General features: G+C 48.1%; 1 protein-coding gene across 3 annotated transcripts; it reads right to left on the reverse strand.

Moving 5' to 3' along the window:
- Positions 1 to 2749: 2749 nt before the first annotated feature.
- On the reverse strand, positions 2750 to 6011 carry LOC123070061 (thiamine phosphate phosphatase-like protein). Of its 3 annotated transcripts, XM_044493077.1 has the most exons (7): positions 5412 to 6011; positions 5257 to 5339; positions 5095 to 5163; positions 4281 to 4706; positions 4072 to 4193; positions 3777 to 3978; positions 2750 to 3455 (listed from the first exon to the last, which is right to left on the reverse strand). In XM_044493077.1, exons 4-7 carry the CDS (start codon positions 4653 to 4655, stop codon positions 3102 to 3104), a joined length of 1053 nt encoding a protein of 350 aa, XP_044349012.1. In that variant the 5' UTR covers positions 4656 to 4706; positions 5095 to 5163; positions 5257 to 5339; positions 5412 to 6011; the 3' UTR covers positions 2750 to 3101. The 3 variants fall into 3 exon arrangements, with proteins under 3 accessions (XP_044349012.1, XP_044349010.1, XP_044349011.1); XM_044493075.1 differs by having other exon boundaries at positions 4281 to 5163; XM_044493076.1 differs by having other exon boundaries at positions 5257 to 6011.
- Positions 6012 to 20590: the final 14579 nt, after the last annotated feature.

A 20590-nucleotide genomic window follows, 5' to 3' on the forward strand; every position in this document is an offset into this window, starting at 1 on the left:
ATGTTCTAGAGTGAAAATTGTCATATAGTGTAGAAACTTGTCGTGCTGCAGCGAGTAATTGCTATGCGTACGATCGAGAACCGGCGTACCTCAGATTTTTTTACGCGCGAAATGTATATTGGGGTTAAAAGGAAAAACAAACATATTCATTTCTCTCTAAAAAACAAAACAAAACAAAACATAGGCAATTTCTTTGCCTGTAGCTGTAGCCTGTAGGCGTCTTCGTGGTCACTGCCCACTACTCTTGCCTTCTCGCAGGCCAAATTCATGTCTTCCCTCGCTCTTTTCCACGGCCCATTCTCCTACCACCGGGCTCCTCCCTCGTCGCCGACCGGCACCTCTCCACGGCCGACGCGACTGCCGGCGCATTCTTCTCCTTCCCACCCCAATTCGCGCCCCCTCCCTGACGCGCAAGCCGATGAGCTCCGGTCCCACGCAGCGGCGCTGCAGGAATGCGCCGTCCGCCGAGCGCTCCGCTGCGGACAGGAGCTCCACGCGCGGCTGCTCCGTTCCGCGCGGCAGCCGGACACGTTTCTCCTCGACTCGCTCCTCAACATGTACTGCAAGTGTGGCCGCCTGGCGGACGCACGAAGGGTGTTCGACGGAATGCCACACAGGGACGTTGGTCAAGTGGTTAAGTTGCAAGGTCTGGATGACCCCTACGTTGGTTCGTCCCTTGTTCAAGCTTACACGAGCCGTGGGGAAGTGGACGCTGCTGAGACAGTGCTGCTGGGCTTGCCTGAACGAAGCGACGTGTCATGGAATGCTCTGCTCACCGAGTATGCTCGGCAGGGCGACTACAGAAAGGCCATGCGTGTTTTCCATAACTTGTCGGAATTTGGTGATGAGATAAGCAAGTATACTTTGCCTACCCTTCTCAAGTGTTGTGTGGAACTCGGTCTTCCAAAATCTGGCCAGGCTCTTCATGCTTTGGTGGTCAAGAGAGGGCTGGAAACCGATAACGTGCTGAACAATTGCCTTGTTGAGATGTACTCCAGATGTCTATCTGCTGAAGAGGCCTATCAAGTCTTTATCAGGATAGACGAACCTGATGTGGTGCATTGCAGTGCCATGATCTCTTCTTTCGGTCGACATGGTATGGCCTGGGAAGCATTTGATCTTTTCGTAAAGATGTCAGACATGGGAGTCAACCCAAACCAATATACATTCGTGGGCATTGCTGGTGTTGCATCAAAGACTGGTGATGCAAACCTTTGTCGCTGTGTTCATGCGTGTGTTGTGAAAAGTGGGCTGGCTATGCCAAAATTAGTGGCTGATGCCATTCTAAATATGTATGTGAAAGTTGGTGCTGCTCAAGATGCAACAGTTGCTTTTCATCTTATGCATGAGCCTGACACATTTTCGTGGAACACATTTCTCTCCGGATTTTATAGTGGAAGCAACTGTGAGCAGGGTTTGAGGATTTTCAAGCAGATGAAGTGCGAAGGCTTTTCAGCCAACAAATATACTTATGTAGGTGTTTTGAGATGCTGCACTAGCTTGAGGAACCTGATGTATGGCACTCAGATTCATGCATGTGTTCTGAAAAGTGGGTTGCAAAACGATAATGATGTTTCAAGAATGCTACTTGACATGTATGCGCAATCTGGCTGCTTTACAAGTGCGTGCCTGGTATTTGATCGACTGGAAGAAAGAGATGCTTTCTCGTGGACAGTGATTATGTCAGGATATGCTAAAACGGATGAAGCTGAGAAGGTGATGGGATGTTTCCGTTCAATGTTGCAAGAAAACAAAAGGCCTAATGATGCCACACTAGCAGTTTCATTGAGTGTTTCCTCTGATGTGGCATCCTTAGGCAGTGGGCTCCAACTTCATTCATGGGCCATCAAGTCTGGCTGGAACAGCTCAGTTGTCTCTGGTGCTCTAGTTGACATGTATGTGAAGTGCGGGAACATAACGGATGCTGAGATTCTATTCTATGAGTCAGAAACATGTGATCAAGTTGCATGGAATACACTCATCTGTGGTTATTCTCAACATGGTCATGGGTACAAGGCACTGGACACGTTCAGACAGATGGTAGATGATGGGAAAAGGCCTGATGATATCACATTTGTAGGTGTTCTCTCAGCGTGTAGCCATGCAGGATTACTTGACGAGGGAAGGAAGTACTTTCAATTGCTGAGTAGTGTCTATGGAATTACTCCTACGATGGAGCACTATGCTTGCATGATTAATATTCTGTCCAAGGCTGGAAGACTAGCTGAGGCTGAATCTCTTATCAATCAGATGCCATTGATCCCGGATTCATCCATATGGAGGACGATTTTGGGAGCTTGCAGGATACATGGAAATATCGAGATTGCTGAGAGAGCTGCAGAAAGATTGTTTGAGTTAGATCCACAGGATGTTTCTTCTTCTGTATTGTTATCAAACATTTATGCAGATTTAGGAAGGTGGAGTGATGTTACAAGACTTAGGAATATGCTACTAGATCATGGAGTAAAAAAAGAACCAGGGTGTAGCTGGATTGAAGTCAATGGCCAGATTCATGTATTCCTGTCGCAAGATGGATGTCCAGAATATTAAGAATTTGTTACAACGTGCATTCTGTTCCCGCAATCTGAAATGCCACCATGGGCCGTGCTCATACATAAACTATGAGACCAGGAGGTGACGATGAATAGATTGAAGGTTTTTCCCGCAAAAAAAAAAACAAAACAAAACTATGAGACCAGGAGCTGGTTTGAAGTAGATATGGCTAGTTCTGCAGGCTGATACAAAGTGCTAAGGTAAATCCTGTTTATAAATACGATTACTGAAAATGCCACACCTGCATTAGCAGATCACTACCACTCTGTTACACTGTTGACTGTTTTATCTCATTTAAACATGCTGTTTGGTCCCTGAACTTGCCTGTAGAGTTTGATGGGCAAGTCTTGATTCTAAATTTAATCGCATATGCTATCCTGCAGTTTTATAAGAGACACAATGTGCAGAAAATCCACCGACATGGTCGGTGCAATTATTTGTTACATCATATACTAGGATGAATTCTGATCGAGGACAGTTCCTTGGTGAGGCATGTGAAAATGGTCACGAAATCTTGCCTGTACCGTGAGCTAAGATATGGTTACGGATCAATTTGGGACAGGGAGAGTCTGATGGTGACCCACTTCCGTTGATACTGGATTGCTCATGTCGCATTTGTAGTCCAATTGGGACCCCTGTGCATGCGAGGTGATCAGCTTGTTCACCAGCTTAAGTAGGATCCTTTCGAATTCCTCGCCACTAGACCATGGATGAACCTCAGCTTTGATAAGCTGGGGATCGCTGCTGATGAGATTCCAGAGGGGGTAATTCTCCTTTGGCATGACATAGTCCCCTTCCCCTAGCTTAAGAGAGGGGCAGTAATCCCCCTTCCCGTCACCGATGTATATGAAGTGCTTGTTCTTGGCACTGTCTGTCTCTTGAATCCTCTGGATTATCTTGCCCTGCAATGGCAAGTGAAATTTAGTTCATGGGTGGTAAGGTCGGTTTTCACCACTTTTCAGATGAGTAAATGCACTGAGGTTTCAGCACACACAATATTTTATCAATGGTTTGACAATACATCATGCCTAATACTACAAGATTCTAAATGCAGCACACACAATATTTTATCAATCGTTTGTACTAAGCTCAAGACACTTATTTTGAGACGGAGGGAGTATATACTAAGTGAATAAATTGTTTCTTTTGTCTCCATCACCCACGTGCATCGAGTGAATCTGTGAATTAACACATGAAGTGATCTGCCATCCTACTGTTCATACCTTGCACATGTTGTCAGGGCACAGGTTGCAGCCATGGGGCGAGGTCGTGGGATCATGGAACGGCGAGATCCTGAGCCTCCCTTGGGCGTCCACGCGCGCGGGGTTGGTGTTGATCTCAGAGAAGCAGCCGAGGACGCCGTGGTGCTCCAGGACGGTCTCGATGAAGAAGGAGTTGGCGTCGCTCACCACCTTCAAATCACACCTGCGACGCACACCTACCACCGTCAAGATCCAACCACCGGCCGCGTGGGAAATCAAGAACACATCGGCAAATCGCCATCGGTCCATTTCATACCCTAATGCCGACGCCGTCCGGATGGCGGAGAGGACGTGCGCGTCGAGAGGCGCGCTCCTGAGGCACACGCGGATGTCGTCGGCCGACCTCCCCTGCGCGTGGAGCTCCCCCATCATCCTGTCCTGGAAGTGGAAGACATCAAGGCCTCACTCAGCCGGGAGAAGCGCCACGCGTGTCTAGGCGGGTGTGTGGGCGTATCGTGTTCGTACCATGAGCGAGTTCCAGCGCATGGTGGGGCGCAGGCGGTTGAAGGCGTCGGCGGCCCCGAGCTTGGTGATGACCCAGTCGTCGCTGTCCCACTGGATGATGGTCTTGTCGAAGTCGAACAGCACCACCACGGCGGCCATCTCCGGGAAGAGACGGCGGACGATGCTTCCTGCCTCCGACGTTTGCGGTACGAGACTCCGGCGTGGCTTCTGTTTGTTTGTTGGTGGCGGCGTCTCGGACTCTCGGTGTGGTTTTATAGCAGCCGCAGCCGTAGCCGTGTGGCAGCTGGTGACCTGGGAAGGCTTCCACACCGCCACTTGTGGCCTCTCTCTTGTGCTTGCGTTTACATTCGCTTTGTTCGCCCTTCGCCGTACCATAACTGTTGTGCATACTCGATTGGCTGCCTTTGCCTTCGCCTTTGCATGGTGCTTTGTCATCACGATAGGGATGGTTCATCGGAAAGTTTATTAGTACTAGCTCAATGACCGTGCGTTGCAACGGGACAAAATATTTTTTTCAAAAAAGTTGAATATAGTCGGAAATATATATAATTCCCACATCTTAAACTTTGATAGTTCTGATATCAATTTATGCACATACGTTTCTCGAAAAAGAAACAAATACAAGCTTTAAGAAATGAAAAAAGAGATAAGTTCTCATGTGTCCATAAGAAGCGGCTAAGATCAACATACATCTTGACCAGTACCATCTTATCCTAGGCATACCCACAAAGCACGACATGAACTAAATCCTAGGTCTGCAGTTGCATCTACTACATATTTTTTATTGTTTTAAAAAATATAAGACACAAAGCACCTGTGATCTTCAGGAATGGAAATCTGCTATGTCGCTAAAACGTGTGCAGCATGTCCAACTCGGCAGGATCTACAGAGGATAATCATTTTCTCAGTCCATGGAAGACAATTTTCTGCAACTTATCGACAGCTCATGGAATACCACATGTTACAAGGCAGCAACCTGGATACAATACTGCCTCGTCCTAAGCAGCCTCTCCAGATGTCCAAGCTGTGCCTTCTCTCCAGATACCCCCTCCTCGGATTCTTGCAATCAGGAGATCGATGACAAAACACAGCCAAATCTATTAGTATATGTGGAGAGAAAGAAACACGTACCTGTATTTGTAGTTGTGCAGCGCGGCAAGAGCCCTAGAGAGCTGCTCCTTTTGCCGCTAGATGCCCTCGGCGGCCTCCCTCCTCCCGACGACGAGCTCGTATGGCTGCGCCCGCTGCAGCTCGAGCCGCCACCTCATCTCCATGCATGTTGTACGATGGCGGACGCCTCCTGCGAGGCCCTGGCATGGCCTGCATCCCTTTTACTCGCCTTGTCTGAATCAGCAGCGGCCCCGGCTACCACGGGAGACTCGTCACTCCCGCTGAGCAACCTCCTCCTCGCAGCCATTGCGGCGTCTCCCGCTGGTCAGGAAGCGGCTATGTGACTTGCTCCCGTCGCATGGCCCCAGGGTCTTCCTCCTCATCATCGTTGTCGCTTTGCCGCAATACCTGCCTTCCCCGCCAGTCCGGAATGTCGGATCTGAATCCACCGTGGGGTTTGACGGGGCGGCGGGGTAGATGGGAGCAGATGTACAGTTGGCTGCGAGGACATCCCGTGATGGATTTTGGGAAGGGGGGCTGGTGATTTCGGCGGCGATTGAGGAGATAGACCACGACGTGAGATGGAACCAGCGGATGAAGCGGGGTGGGGTTATCGGAAGTGGGAGGTCAGACGAAACTTAGCGACGTAAGTGGGGAGATGGAACCATACGGTTTTTTTAGGTAGTGGAGATTCCATCAGAAGAGTTGCCCGATAGAATTTTGTCCAAGTTTACACCTCCTTTGGCTATCTTTTTTTTGGGCTAAACACACTCCACTCTGTTGAACATTGACAATGTTTATGGGGGATACAATCGTGGCCAGGAGGCTGAACGAGCCACACGTGGCACCCTTTAGAAAGGGGTAGATCATGCTTAGTGAGACTATATGCCTTGATATTAGATTTTCTCCCTTCAAGGATGAAGATACATGCCCGAAGATTAGAGGCTGACAAACTGATCTTGTTGGGGATAGAACTATTAGGTATGACCCGCCCAGGAGGGGCCGGATTATACCTATGGCCATTCATAAAGCCCAAGACGGCGCTGAAAGATGGCGGTTCAGTTAAGGGCCCAAAGCCCAAAGGCGACTCAAGGTCCGTAGAGATAAACCACCATATATATGTAACTTGTATTGTAAGGCAGGAACAGATAGAGACCGAGACGGACACTGTTTATGAGCCGGCCAAGACTCTGTGAGCCGCTGGGTGTTTACCTCTGTATATAAAGGGACGACTCGGCGGTTCAGGACAAGTAACATCAGATCGAGAGCTAGGTCAAGCGAATTCGCTCCCTAGTAATCGAGACATAAGCAATCCCACCTCAAACTGGATTAAGCCATTACCTTCACGACAAGGGGCCAAACCAGTATAAACTCCCGTGTCCTTTGTCCCATTTTAACCCCTTTAAGCTTCCTAGTTGCGATGGCTCCACGACTAAATCCTTTCACTAGGACATCTGCCGTGACAATTCCACGACAGTTGGTACCCACCATGGGGCCAGCGCACGGTGGGTTTGAGTTCTTGAAGGGTAGCTTCGAAAGGCTCAAAGGATACGCAGTGGGTCGGATGACCAAGAGTCGTCGCGGCAAGCTCTACATCGACGACGCAGGCTGGGGCCCCGACGCCAGCTCAATTGAGTACGGGTACCGGGTCCCTTTCGGCGGAATCCACGTCTTCATCGGCAAGATCGGCGAGCCGGGCCCTGAGCCGGACATCTGCACCGACATCATCGAGACGGCTCAACGTGCGAGACCCGTCCGGGCTCAGCCCGCCGTGAAGCGTGCCTTCGTGGGATGCATCCATGGACGGAAATTTTCTGAAGGATCTGTGTCTGGCGGTGAGACGGCCATCTACTCTGATGGCGAGTCATCCACGAGTGAGACGGATTCGTTGTATCAATTGAAAGACGGCGGGCTTGGGGGCTGTTCCAATGGCAGCAGTATTCCGGACCCCTTTGAGCCGCCGAGCAGAGTTGGGATCTTCATGGCCGGCACGCAACCCGGGCAAAACTCTACGACTGTGGCAGCGATAACCTCCGGGTCAGCAGCAGCCGGGGCAGGAGGCCCTGCACGCCCGCCGGCTCAGGTACTGATGGATCTGATGGATAGGATGACAACGCTGTTAACCGCCGTGGTCAATCCGGCGGATCAAGCTCAACATGATGCAGAAGTGGCGCGGTTACGTGAGGAGGTAGCACAAGCCAAGGAAAACCTGGCAGTGGAGGACGACATGATGGCCATAGAGCGGGCGGCTCTGGATGCTCGAGCCCAGCAGATTCAGTCAGAGGCTCTCCAGCTCACGATGGATCTGAACGCATCAAATGAGATCATGAGGTGAAGGCACCAGAAGACTCAATCCCGTCTGCCTCCGGTTTATGATCCTAGAAACCTCTTCCGCACGCCTGGTGCAGGCCCCAGTAACCCGCCAGAGGTAAACCGGGTTGCAACGCACGGGGCTGGGATGCCGGTTTAGCCACGTGTGACGGAACCCCCTCGTCTGAATGCTACTCCACCTCACTATGTACCAACACCACCGGGTCATTTTTCTAACCCTTTGAAGAACATGATCGCCGCAACGACACGATTGGCGGCTCTCCCGGTGGATGGCGACTCACCGACGGCGGTTGAAACACGAAGGGTCAGAGAACTTATTCAGATGGCTTTGGCGTAGCAGGAGGCATATTCTTATAGTCGAGACATGATTCATTTGACCCCTCGCCCAAGCCGGAGCCCGAGCTATAGCAGGCACATGGATTCAGCAACCGTTTCAAGCAACGCCTGGCGCCGTGACCAGCCATGCGGGCATGACCCGGCGTGTGATGGAGTTCCTAACTTGGTTGATCAGGATAGGATACGTCAAGAGGCTGAGCGGGCGGCTCAGCAGGTGGCTGCGCATGCGGCTCAGCGAGCGGCTTACCAGTCTTTTCCGGTTTATCCGACGACCTCTATTGAGGCAGGCGTGACCACTAGGACTGGAGGTGTACCTTGTCTGGTGCCGGCTCTACGTAACAAGCGTTTGCCCAAGGATTTCAAGGGACCTCGAAAGGTGCCTAATTACACGGCCGACTTACAACCTGGGGCATGGATCAAAAGCTACGAGATGGCTATGGAATTACTGGAAGTCAGTGACGCTGCAACGGCCAAGTACTTCACCATGATGCTGGATGGAACGGCCCGTACTTGGTTGAAGGGGCTCCCACCTAACTCCATCTGTTCATGGGCAGATTTGAAGGCCCGGGTTATTCAGAACTTTAAGGATACATGCAAACAGCCCATGTCGATTGTGGACTTGACTAACTGCAAACAGGAGGAAGGTGAATCCACGAACCATTGGGTGCGTCGGGTCAAGGCCATAATACATTCATCTGATAAGATGGATGTCGGCTCTGCAGTCTTATGTTGGAGAAAAATTGCCATTTTGAGCCTCTGAAACAGAAGTTAGGGTGGCTCAAGCGTGATTGTAATGACATGGGCTAGTTGATGGCGGCTCTAGTCAAATATGCCGACTCTGATAGTACCAAGGATCCCGAGTCTGACGATGAGAAGACAGGGAAGGGAAAGAAGAGCGGCAACACCAAGGGTTCTCAGCATAACCCGACAAATCAAGGAGGCAATAATAAACGTAAGGCTGATGGTAGCTTGGAGTTTGTGGCTAACACCAATGCGCAGGGCAACAATCAACAACGTAAGAGGAGACCACCTCCTCGGTCCGGCGGGTCAGGTCCCACTCTTGAGCAGTTGCTAAATGAGCCCTGTCCAAGGCATGGTACTCTGCAGAAACCGGCCACTCACCTGTGGAAGGATTGTACGATCATGAAGGCTTTCAAGAATTCTAACATGTTTGACAACATTCATGGACTGGGTGGCGGCTCGGGTGGTGGCGGTTTTCATGGCCCGGGGGGCGGTTCTAATTCCAACTTTCAAGACCCTCAAGGTAATCAGGGCGGTTATAATCAGCCATCTAGCCAGGGGGGTCAGCAGCAGCAGCAATCGGGATATCAGAGTAATCCAAAGCAGCTGAATAGTGGACAATATCATGTGTTTACCACCAGTTTGTGCAAACGAGACCAGAAACTTCATAAGAGGGCCGTGAACGATGTTGAGCCGGCAATTCCTTGTTATTTGAGATGGTCTGAACAGCCTATTCCATGAAGTAGGGAGGATCACCCTCCCCGGGTTGACAATCCGGGTCACTTGGCCTTGGTGGTGGCACCTCAGGTTGGTGGATACAAATTCACTAAAATGCTCATGGATGGAGGCAGTAGCATCAACATCCTTTATTATGAGACTTTCTGTCGCATGGGGTTGACTGATAAAAACCTTAAGATGTCCAACACTGTTTTCCATGGAGTGGTGCCTGGTAAGTCGGTGTACCCAGTGGGTAAGATTGAGCTGGAAGTGGCCTTTGAAGATGAGCATGATTCCAGGGCTGAGAAGTTAACTTTTGAGGTGGTCAAAATCAAAAGCCCGTATCACGCTCTGTTTGGACGGCCGGCTTATGCAAAATTCATGGCACGACCATGTTATGTTTATCTACAACTCAAGATGCCGGGTCATAAGGGAACCATCACAATGCATGGGAGTCGAAAGATAGCCCTGGAATGTGAGGAAGGCAATGCTGCTTATGCTGAGTCTATCTGTGCAACTAAGGAGTTGAAGTTTTATCAGGACAATGTTGACCCGGCGGACATGACGTCTTTGAAGAAGCCAACCACAGAGCATGACCCGGTGATGAAGTTTAGATCGGCCGATGATACCAAGCTGGTTGATTTTGTTCCTGGCGACTCATCTAAGCAGTTCAGTATCAGCGCTAACCTTGATCCCAAATAGGAAAGCGCGCTCATCGAGTTCATCTGTGAGAACCGGGACATCTTTGCATGGAAACCTTCTGACATGCCGGGTGTACCGAGAGAACTCGCTGAGCACACTCTCAATATTGATCCAAAATTTAAGCCAGTCAAACAGTTTCTTCGGAGATTCAATGAGGAGAGGCGTAAGGCCATTGGTGAGGAAGTGGCCCGGCTCTTAGCGGCTGGGTTTATTATTGAAGTTTTTCATCCAGAGTGGTTGGCTAACCCGGTGCTCGTGCTTAAGAAGAACAACACCTGGCGTATGTGTGTGGATTACACGGATAACACATATTGGATTATTCACTTTAATGGGTCCAGGCAATTGGAGGGCTCGGGGGCTGGAGTTGTTTTAGCTTCCCCTCGAGGTGACAAATTTTGTTATGTGCTAAGGTTGATGTTTCCTTGTACTAACAATGCAGCTGAGTATGAGGCCTTGCTCTATGGTCTTCGGATGGCTAAGGAGATGAGCTTAAGCCGGGTAAGGTGCTTTGGCGACTCAGATTTGGTGGCCCAACAAGTCTCAGGCAAGTGGGATTCCAAGGATCCCCTCATGGCGGCTTATCGCCGTGAAGTTGATGCCATTGCTGGACACTTCAAGGGTTACCAAGTGGAGCACATTGATCGCAGAAAGAATGAGGCGGCTTATGCTTTAAGCCGGCTGGGGTCTCAGTATAAGCCGGTGCCACCTAACACTTTTTTTGGATATTCTGCATAACCCTTCTGTCAAGTTGCCTACAGAGGAAGACTTGGCTGTTCCTGACCCGGAAGCGCAATTGGTGGCGGCTCTTCACGTCATCCCAGATTGGACAGTTCCATATTTGGCTTACATGACTCGGGGCGAGTTGCCTGAGGATGAAACCTTGGCTAGGCAGATAACCCGGCGGTCTAAGTCAATGACAATTGCCAATGGTGAGTTGCATCATCGCAGTGTCACTTGGGCGTTTCAACGTTGTGTCTCTCCTAAGGAAGGTTAAGAAATTTTTCGTGAGATTCATGAAGGAGATTGTGGCCATCATGCCGGTTCAAAGTCCCTTGTAGCCAAAGCCTTTCGTCATGGATTTTATTGGCTGACGGCTCACGCTGATGCAGAGGATCTGGTCAGTAAATGTGATGGTTGTCAGAAATTCTCACGACGGGCTCACGTGCCGGCTCAAGAATTGAGGATGATTCCAATTACTTGGCCGTTTGCAGTCTGGGGACTTGACATGGTTGGGCCTTTCAAAAGATCCAAAGATAAAAAGACCCACCTCTTGGTGGCAGTTGACAAATTCACAAAGTGGGTTGAGGCAGAGCCAGTTAGTAAGTGTGACGCAGCCACGACGGTCCAATTCATGAAAAAGGTGATCTTTCGTTTTGGCTTTCCACACAGCATTATAACTGACAATGGTACTAATCTGTCCAAGGGTGCCATGGAGGAGTTTTGTCAATGTGAGCATACTCGGCTTGATGTTTCATCAGTAGGTCACCCTCAATCCAATGGTCAAACTGAAAGAGCCAATCAGGAAATCTTGAAAGGCATCTAGCCCCAACTTATGGTTCCTTTGCAATGGACGCCGTGTTGTTGGGTGGAGGAGTTACCTTCTGTGATATGGAACATCAATACTACCCCAACAGGTCTACGGGTTACACGCCTTTCTTCATGGTTTATGGAGCAGAGGCGGTTCTCCCTAGTGACATCCGTCATGACTCGCCCCGTGTGGCGGCTTACGTTGAAGCTGATAATGAACAAGCCCGCCAGGATGCACTTGACCTGTTAGATGAAAAGCGTGATTTGGCAGTAGCCCGCTCGGCGATTTACCAATAGGACCTACGCCGTTATCACAGCCGCCGGGTTAAGTCCAGAACCTTTCAAGAAGGTGACTTGGTGCTCCGGCTCATCCAGGATCAAACTGATGCACAGAAGTTATCCCACCTTGGGAAGGGCCCTTTGTGGTCAGCAAGAACTTGAACAACGGGTCATACTACCTTATCGATGTTTGAGAGCACAAAGACTCACGTAAGTGGGAGGAGGATACCCGCCGGCCGTGGAATATCGCCCATCTTTGGCCTTACTACACTTGAGCCACCGGCTCTCATGATGTACATATTTTTGACAATGTATATATTATGATAAGTAATAAAGCAGGACCTCTGTCCTTTTCATCCTCAATGATCATATGTCTTCATCATCATAATTCCAACGACCAATTGGGGGCTGATCGTATTCGAATCTAGCTTAACCCTCTTGGTCCGGCTCATGATCGTATTCGAATCTAGCCGTTAAACCTCATGATCACTAGGGGGCTTCCTGTTCAAACATAGGTCGTATTCAAAACAAAGAGAAGATAGCTGTCGGTACCCTCTTGATCGGCACAATGCGAAACCCACTAAGGGGATTCTTGATCATATTCGAATCATAGCTTAACCCCTTTTTGGGTCCGACTTTGATCGTATTCGAATTAGAGTTGTTAAAAAACTCCCAAGGTCATTTGGGGGCTTCCTGTTCAAACATAGGTCGTATTCGAACCAAAGAGAACATAACTGTCGGTACCCTCTTGATCGACGCAACGCCAAAACCACTAGGGGGCTTCATGATCGTATTCGAATCCTAGCTTAGCCCCTTTTGGTTCGATTTACTGATCGTATTCGAATCAGAAGCCTCGATTTTTATCTGTTTGGCTTAAGTTTTTTGAAAACAATCTTTGGTTTTGTCTTGAGACTTTTTTGTTCAGATCTAAGGTACATATATGTTTATATTTAACCCGGCTTGGCTTTGGACGATAAGTCGCCAACATATGATAATCATCAAACATTTGGAAGTGTTGGCTTCTAAAGATTGGGTTATCACCCTTACTCTTCAGGTCATATAAACTGGCAGTGCAAATTCAATATCACAGGTATGATATTACAGTTGTGTTTCAAAGTTATGATTCATAACAGACTTATCTGTGACTCCTTTTTTTCATATTAGTGGTTATATATCAGATATTATGACCCGCCCTGCGGTAAACCGCCAAGGGTTCTTGTGATCTATTTCTGTGTGCAGGATAGTTTAAGGACTTTCTTATGCATAAGGAAAAGAGATGATATGTATAATAAGGGTAAATATCAGATGACGGCTTAATAATGTTGAGCACCAAAATGTGCACAATGGCACAATATAGCAAAGTTATTTCTACTCTATTACATGACTCCCCGAGTCCAAATGATTAAACTGTTTTTTCAGAAGGCCATAAATATGAGCCGCCCGGCGGATCAGTTCTCTTGTTGGCCTGAAGCTTCTGGATCAACCCTCTCTGCTCCTTCGTCCTGTTTCCTGTCCTGGAAGGTTGATGACGACTAGTCAATGCCACTCAAAGCTTCAAATTCAGCTTCATCATCAATGATCTTGGACGGGTCAACTTCAGGGGCGAAGGTATGCTTACGGATTGGGGGGGGGATCAGGCTTGTCACTTTATAACGTGGCGTCGGCATCCTCTGGTTTCCTGCATCATAAGCCGGATGATACTTGGTAAGGTCCATCTCATCGGCAATCAAATTGGCCACATGGCGTATTTCCTTCACACAAGCAGCAAAGTCCTCCTGTTCAAATGAAGTGCCATCCTCTTTAAGGCTTGGATACCCAATGGCGTTGTCGGCCGGGTCTAATTCTGGTAGCCACACCTTGGCCCGGCTTAAGGCAGCCACGGCTTCGGCTCTCGCAGATGACCGCTTCAACTCATTGAACCGCTGGGGCAGCACAGAAAGCTTCTTCAGTACATCAACCAGGAGTGTGGGGGCTTTGTTTGACAGGGCAACTGTGGCTAAGGCACGCTGAGATCCAGTGTAAAGTTGTTCCACGAGCGTGTAAACCGCCTTCAGCTTTATTAGCATGTCCTGGTTGAGGTTGGTGCTTCTGGGGCCTGCATAGCAATGGCAGATGAGTTAAATGACAAAGTCATATGATCACTAGAAAGATTTAAAACTTGAAGCTTGTAGGGTGGCTTACCAAAGAACGCTGAGACCATTTGAGACACATGGCGTTTTAAGCCGGATAATTCAGTGGTCACCTCTTCAAGAGCCGCCTCTGCTTTTTCAACTCGTTGGGTTAAGGCAATCTTTTCCTCAGCCCAAGCCTTTTTCTCAACTTCAAACTCGGTTTTCAATTTTTCTTGTTCAGACACACTGAATTCAAATTTGGAATTTGCCCTTTGGGTTTCAGTCTCCTGTGATTCCAGGCGGTTCTTCAATTCAGACAGCTCTGATTGAAGTTGAGTAGTGGTGGTCTATACAAATACCGGGTTAAAATCTTGAATATTAGCAGACAAAATTAAGTCCCAAGCCTTTTGCAAGCAAAAACACTTGGCATTTGGGGGCTAATGTCTGCCTGAAAGTTTTATCTAAGCGACGGTTCATGAGAGTAAGTCCCAAGCACCTTGCAAGCAAGAGTACTTAACACTTGGGGGCTAATGCATATTGCTGTTAAAAGCTACACAAGTACTATATTTTATACAAGCATATGAAGGACCGGCTCATTCGTGCTGATTAAACCGGCCCTTGGGGACTACGGAGTAAGCCGGATTTTTTACAAGTTTTATCAAAAGATGTTATTAATGCTCATAGGTTCGTTCTAAGTCTACAACATATTCATCATAAGCAATAGACTTGGGGGCTGGCATAGTAAAGGTAATTCAATAAAGGGAAGAGTTTGTACCTCAAATTTCTGGTGCATTTGTTTCACCATATCAACTTCAAGATCACGGCTGCTGTGCACTTGACTAAGATAGCCAGAAAATACTTCGCCAAGGCTCATGTGAGTATAGTCAGCAACATCAAATCTAACTTTACGTCGTTCAATGTGCTCCTCTTTGGCAGAACACTTGGCCAACACAATAGGTCTCCCCGACTCAGTATAGCCGGTCTTGGTGATTCTACATCAACATCTTGTGGGTCGACTGCTTTAATCGGGCTTGAAGCTTCCCGTGTAAGGGCATTTCCCTACCTTATGTTTTGGATGATGATGACAACCCTTTGTTGGTCTAATCCTTTGATGATGACAACCCTTTGTTGTACCGCTGCAGTACTGAAAACGCAGTAACAGTTGGATTTTAGTGGGTTGCTATATAAGGTGGTTCCTCCACCTACCACGCCCATCTCTTACCTCTCTCACTCCACCATTGATGCTCTCAAGTTCTCTTGCCCAATCTCTCTCTCTAGCCACTCAAACTTGTTGATGTGCTAGGGTCTGAAGGAGGAGACCTAGATCTACACTTCCACCAAAGGATATTTACTTCCCCCATACTTTCTAGTGTGGATTTTGTTACTCTTGGTGCTTGAGCACCCTAGACGGTTGAGGTCACCTCGAGGCCATATTCCATTGTGGTGAAGCTTCATGGTTTCGTTGGGAGCCTCCAATTGTTGTGGAGATTGCCCCAACCTTGTTTGTAAAGGTCCGGTTGCTGCCTTCAAGGGCTCCAATAGTGGAATCACGACATCTCGCATTGTGTGAGGGCGTGAGGAGATTACGGTGGCCCTAGTGGCTTCTTGGGGAGCATTGTGCCTCCACACTGCTCTAACGGAGACGTACTTCCCCTTAAAAGGAAGGAACTTCGGTAACACATCCTCGTCTCCACCGGCTCCACTCTTGGTTATCTTATCCCTTTACTTTTGCAAGCTTACTTGTGCTATATCCATTGCTTGCTTGTGTGATCATTGTCTTTGCATCATATAGGTTGTCCACGTAGTTGCACATCTAGACAACCTATTTCATTGCAAGGTTTAAATTGTTAAATAAAAGTCTAAAAATTGTTAGTTGCCTATTCACCCCCCCTCTAGTCAACCATATCGATCCTTTCAATTGGTATCAGAGCCTCGTCTCTTTATTAAGGAGTTTGCCGTCCGAAGAGTATGGTTGACGTCAACGACGGTGCGGAGGAACACTCCGGTGTGAATCCCATCTCGTCTTCGGCCGAAGGGGGAACCTCGGTCTCATGTGAGGAATTCAATGTGGCTTTAGACACATTGAAAACCTCCATGACGGCCGAGGTTAAAAGCATGTTTACTGAATTTCTAGAGGGACTTAAACTATCTACCTCACCAATGAAAGTGGGTGATCCCACTAACAAGGTGACGGATGCTAACTCCGATAAGGGGGAAGCTAACAATGAAAAGAGTCCTTCTACTAGTGGTAGAAATGGCACCAGCATCTTTGCCCATGTGGAACCCCCGGTGTATAGAGGACCGATCCCCTCTACTCATTTGAATCATGCCGGTCCTCCTCCTAAATATGTGAAAAATGAAGATTATGATTCTTGGGTTTATCGCTTCAAGCGTCATTTAAAACATGTGAATACTAACCTTTGGAGAATTATTGAAGAAGGTTTCTATCCTCATGATCCAAGCAACTTCACCCCTCGAGAAGAAGTGGACAATCAATTCAATGAGAGTGCTCTCTTCATCATCCAAGATGCTATCCTTCTCGAAGATCTCCCTCATCTTCGACCTCATGTCATGGCTAAAGAAGCATGGAAGTGTGTCGAGCGTATGTATAGAGGAAGTGCTAGCATTCAATGCTCCAACTATGAAGTGGTGCAAGATGAAGCCGATGAGTTTGCAATGAAAGAGGATGAAGAACCTCGTGAGCTCTTTCGAAGAGTGACCAAACTTGCGGTCGCACTCCGAGATCATGGGAGTAAGGACACGGATGACAACTGGATCAAGCGCAAGTTCCTCAAGGCCATGATGCCCTACAACAAGGCCATGTCCTCCCTCATCCGCCAAAGACCGGACTTCCACTCCATGACCTCTGGTGAAGTGTTGGATGAGTTTGTTGCAATGAACATCTTGGATAAGACCGCCGACAATGCGGTGCTCCGTTCCCAAAGGGCAAAGAAGCCCAATCTTGCCTTGAAGGCCAAGGTTAGTGTGGAAGAAGAAGAAGAAGAGGAAGATGAGGAGAGCAACCCCGAGGACACGAAGTATGATTATCATGAGCACATGGCTCTTGCCTCAAGACAGTTTTGGAGTAAGAAGACTACAAGACCCAATTTCAACAAGAACAACTCAAGTGGCCTCAAAGGGAAGCAACGAGTTAGAACTTGTTTCAACTGTGGCAATGTCAGTCATTTCGTTGCGGATTGTCCATACGAGAAGCGGGAAGACAATGGTGGCAAGTTCATTCGAAAAGACAAAGCCAAGTCCTTCCCCAACAAGAACAACTTCACCAAGAAGACTCCTTCTCGCGGGTTGGTGGTTCAATAAGAATACCGTGAGGATGACGATGATGATGAAGATGGCGAAACAATGGCCATGGCATCCGTTGCCATTGTCTCAACTCCTCGGGTGTCTCTCTTCGATGCACCTAACGAGAACATCACCGCCAAGTGCCTCATGGCTAAGGCCACCAACAAGGTAACCCCAACATCAAAACCACCATTATTCCTAACCCTCCTTCAACGGATGACTTTGATAATGGTAAGGGGTCTAATGAGGAGATCAATGAATTTGAGTCCTTCATGAGTAAGCTCAAGGGCAAATCCAAGAAGCATTTCGTTGCTCTCTTGGAACAACTTGGTGAAGCCATTGACATGATCGAGGCTCATGAAGAAACCATCACTAAGATGGAAAGTCATAGTCGTGACTATGCCGATGAGATATCGGATCTCTCTAATGCTCTTGAGGAAGAGCGTGAGCATCGTTTGGCTCTTGAGGAGTCACACAATGATGGTCATGCTAAACTAAAGAAAGATCTTGATCATGCTCTTGTTCTGTCTCGTGTTCTAGCTTCCGAGAAGGCTAAACTTGGGGTTGATCATGTTAGACTCACGGAGGAGTTTGATGTACTTGACAAGGCCCACAAGGTCTTGAAAAGTGCTCATGCCACCCTCAAGGAGTCTCATGCTCAACACCAAGTTAAGCTAACTAAGGAAAAGGCCACATTTCCTCACATGGTCTTAATTGATAATGCAAATGCTACTAACCCATGTTGTGAGCATATGCATCTTGTGGAGGAAAATGCCAAGTTGAAGGAACAACTCGAGAAAGGTCTTGTGTCATGCATACAAGGCGAGAAGAACCTAAATGACCTTTTGAGCAACCAAAAGGAAGTTGTGGGAAAGGAGGGAGTTGGGTTCGCACCCAAGTCCAAGAACAAGAAGAAGAACAAGGAGAAGAAGAGCAAGACCAATCGACCTCCTTCGCTCACGCAAACCTTTGTGAAGGAGGGAGAAGGTGCTCCTAAGGAGAAGAAGAACAATGGGAAGAGCGGTGAAGCCAAAGAGTGCAACGCCATCTCTCCGAACAAAGTCGACAACTTTAACCCCTCTTATGTGTTGTGCCGTGCTAGTGATGGACATGTTTATGCTAAATTTGTTGGTTCTCCTTATGAGTACATTGAATGGTCTATTTGGGTTCCTAAGACCCTTGTTACTAACATCAAAGGACCCATTACTCAATGGGTACCTAAAACCAAGCATTGATCTCTTGTAGGTGTTTGCTTCCGGTGGGGGATCATGGTTGCTCGATAGTGGAGCAACAAATCATATGACCGGGAGCAAGGACTTGGTGGTGGACGTGCACAATATCCCATCTATGCCCACCAATGTCGAATGGGGTGATGCCTCACATTCTAAAGTATTGGGTCTTGGCAAGGTTGTCATTTCTCATGATCTAACGATCGAGAAAGTCATGCTTGTTGAGTCCCTTGCGTTCAATTTACTTTCCGTTCATCAACTCGCACTCATGGGTTTTGCCACCTTCTTTGATATTGATACCGTGGCCCTCTTGTGGAGCAAGACTCTTAAAGTAGCCTTTGTTGGGCATGTTGAGAACGGTCTCTATGTGGTTAACTTCTCGGAGCAACCCACTAAGACCGCGACATGCCTAATGGCTAAAGTTGATGTGGGATGGCTTTGGCATCGCCGTTTAGCCCACGTCAATATGAGATCTTTGCAAAGTCTTCTCAAGGGGGACCATGTCCATGGACTAACGAATGTTAGTTTTGCCAAAGATCGTGTTTGCAGTGCTTGTATCGAAGGAAAGCTTCATGAGACGGCTCACCCTCCCACGACTATCATCTACTCGAAGAGACCCTTGGAGCTCCTCCACATGGACCTCTTTGGGCCCCCATCCTTTGATAGTCTTGGGGGTAGAAAGTATTGCTTGGTGATAGTGGATGATTATTCAAGATACACGTGGGTATACTTCTTCAAGAGGAAGAGTGAGACTCAAAAAACCGTCATCGACTTTGCAAATGAAGCTCAACGTCAACATAATGCAAAGATCTTGACAATAAGAAGTGACAACGGCACCGAGTTCAAGAACTACACCTTGGATGAGTTTCTTAGTGATGAAGGGATCAAGCACCAATATTCCGCACCATATACCCCTCAACAAAATGGTGTTGCGGAGAGGAAGAACCGGACATTGATGGATGCGGCAAGGACCATGATGGCGGAGTTCAAGTCTCCATACAACTTCTGGGCCGAAGCCATCAACACAGCTTGTCATGCATCCAATCGGCTCTATCTCCGCAAAGGCTTGAACAAGACTCCGTATGAGATACTCACCTGGAACAAGCCCAATCTCAAGTACTTCCGGGTGTTCGGGTGTAAGTGTTTCATTCTCAAGAAAGGTGTTCGTTTGTCTAAATTTGAAGCTAGAGCTCATGAGGGCATATTTGTTGGTTATGCTACAAACTCTCATGCTTACCGTGTTCTCAACAAGTCCAACGGACTCATTGAGGAGACGTGTAACGTAGAGTTTGATGAAAATAACGGCTCCCAAGTGGAGCAAAGTGGCACTTGTGATGTAGGTGATGAAATTCCTCCCCAAGCCATAAGAAGAATGGGTATTGGTCATATCCTACCCATTGAGGAACCCCTTGTGCCCGAAGGAGAAGGACAATGCTCCACTCAAGTAGAGCCATCACCTCCCCAAGACCCACACGCTTCCGAAGAACAAAGTGAAGGCCCTCACCTCCATGAACAAGACCAAGGGCAAGATCAACCTCAAGATGGAGGTGAACCTCTAAATGATGCCCAAGGTCAAGTTCTCCCCCTCGAGCAAGTTCAAGATCATGAGCAAGCTCAAGACGGCGCTCAAGATGATCAAGTTAACCTTCCTCCTTCCACCCCCGAGGAAGAATTAGAGCGTCGTGCCGCGAAGATTGCTTCCAAACTCACAACCCAAGGCCATCTCATGGAAAACGTGGTTGGAAGTCTAAGAAAGGGGGTAAGCACTCGTAGACAATTAGCTAACTATTGTGAACATCATGCATTTGTCTCTTGTGTTGAACCCCAAAAGGTCTATGAGGCGCTCGAAGACTCGGATTGGCTCAATGCCATGCATGAAGAACTAAACAACTTTGAGTACAACAAGGTGTGGAGATTGGTGCCA

This window comes from Triticum aestivum, chromosome 3B (assembly GCF_018294505.1).
Source record: "Triticum aestivum cultivar Chinese Spring chromosome 3B, IWGSC CS RefSeq v2.1, whole genome shotgun sequence".
Lineage (NCBI taxonomy): Eukaryota > Viridiplantae > Streptophyta > Magnoliopsida > Poales > Poaceae > Triticum > Triticum aestivum.

What these genes read in the sequence shown, in the direction of transcription:
- LOC123070061 (XM_044493075.1), bottom strand. Translation starts at nt 4,715, where the DNA reads ATGACAAAGCACCATGCAAAGGCGAAGGCAAAGGCAGCCAATCGAGTA. An exon ending in TGCGCTGGAACTCGCTCATG is followed by an intron (nt 4,194 to 4,280) that starts GTACGAACACGA and finishes TTCCACTTCCAG; the next exon opens with GACAGGATGATGGGGGAGCT. An exon ending in GCCCTGACAACATGTGCAAG is followed by an intron (nt 3,456 to 3,776) that starts GTATGAACAGTA and finishes TTGCCATTGCAG; the next exon opens with GGCAAGATAATCCAGAGGAT.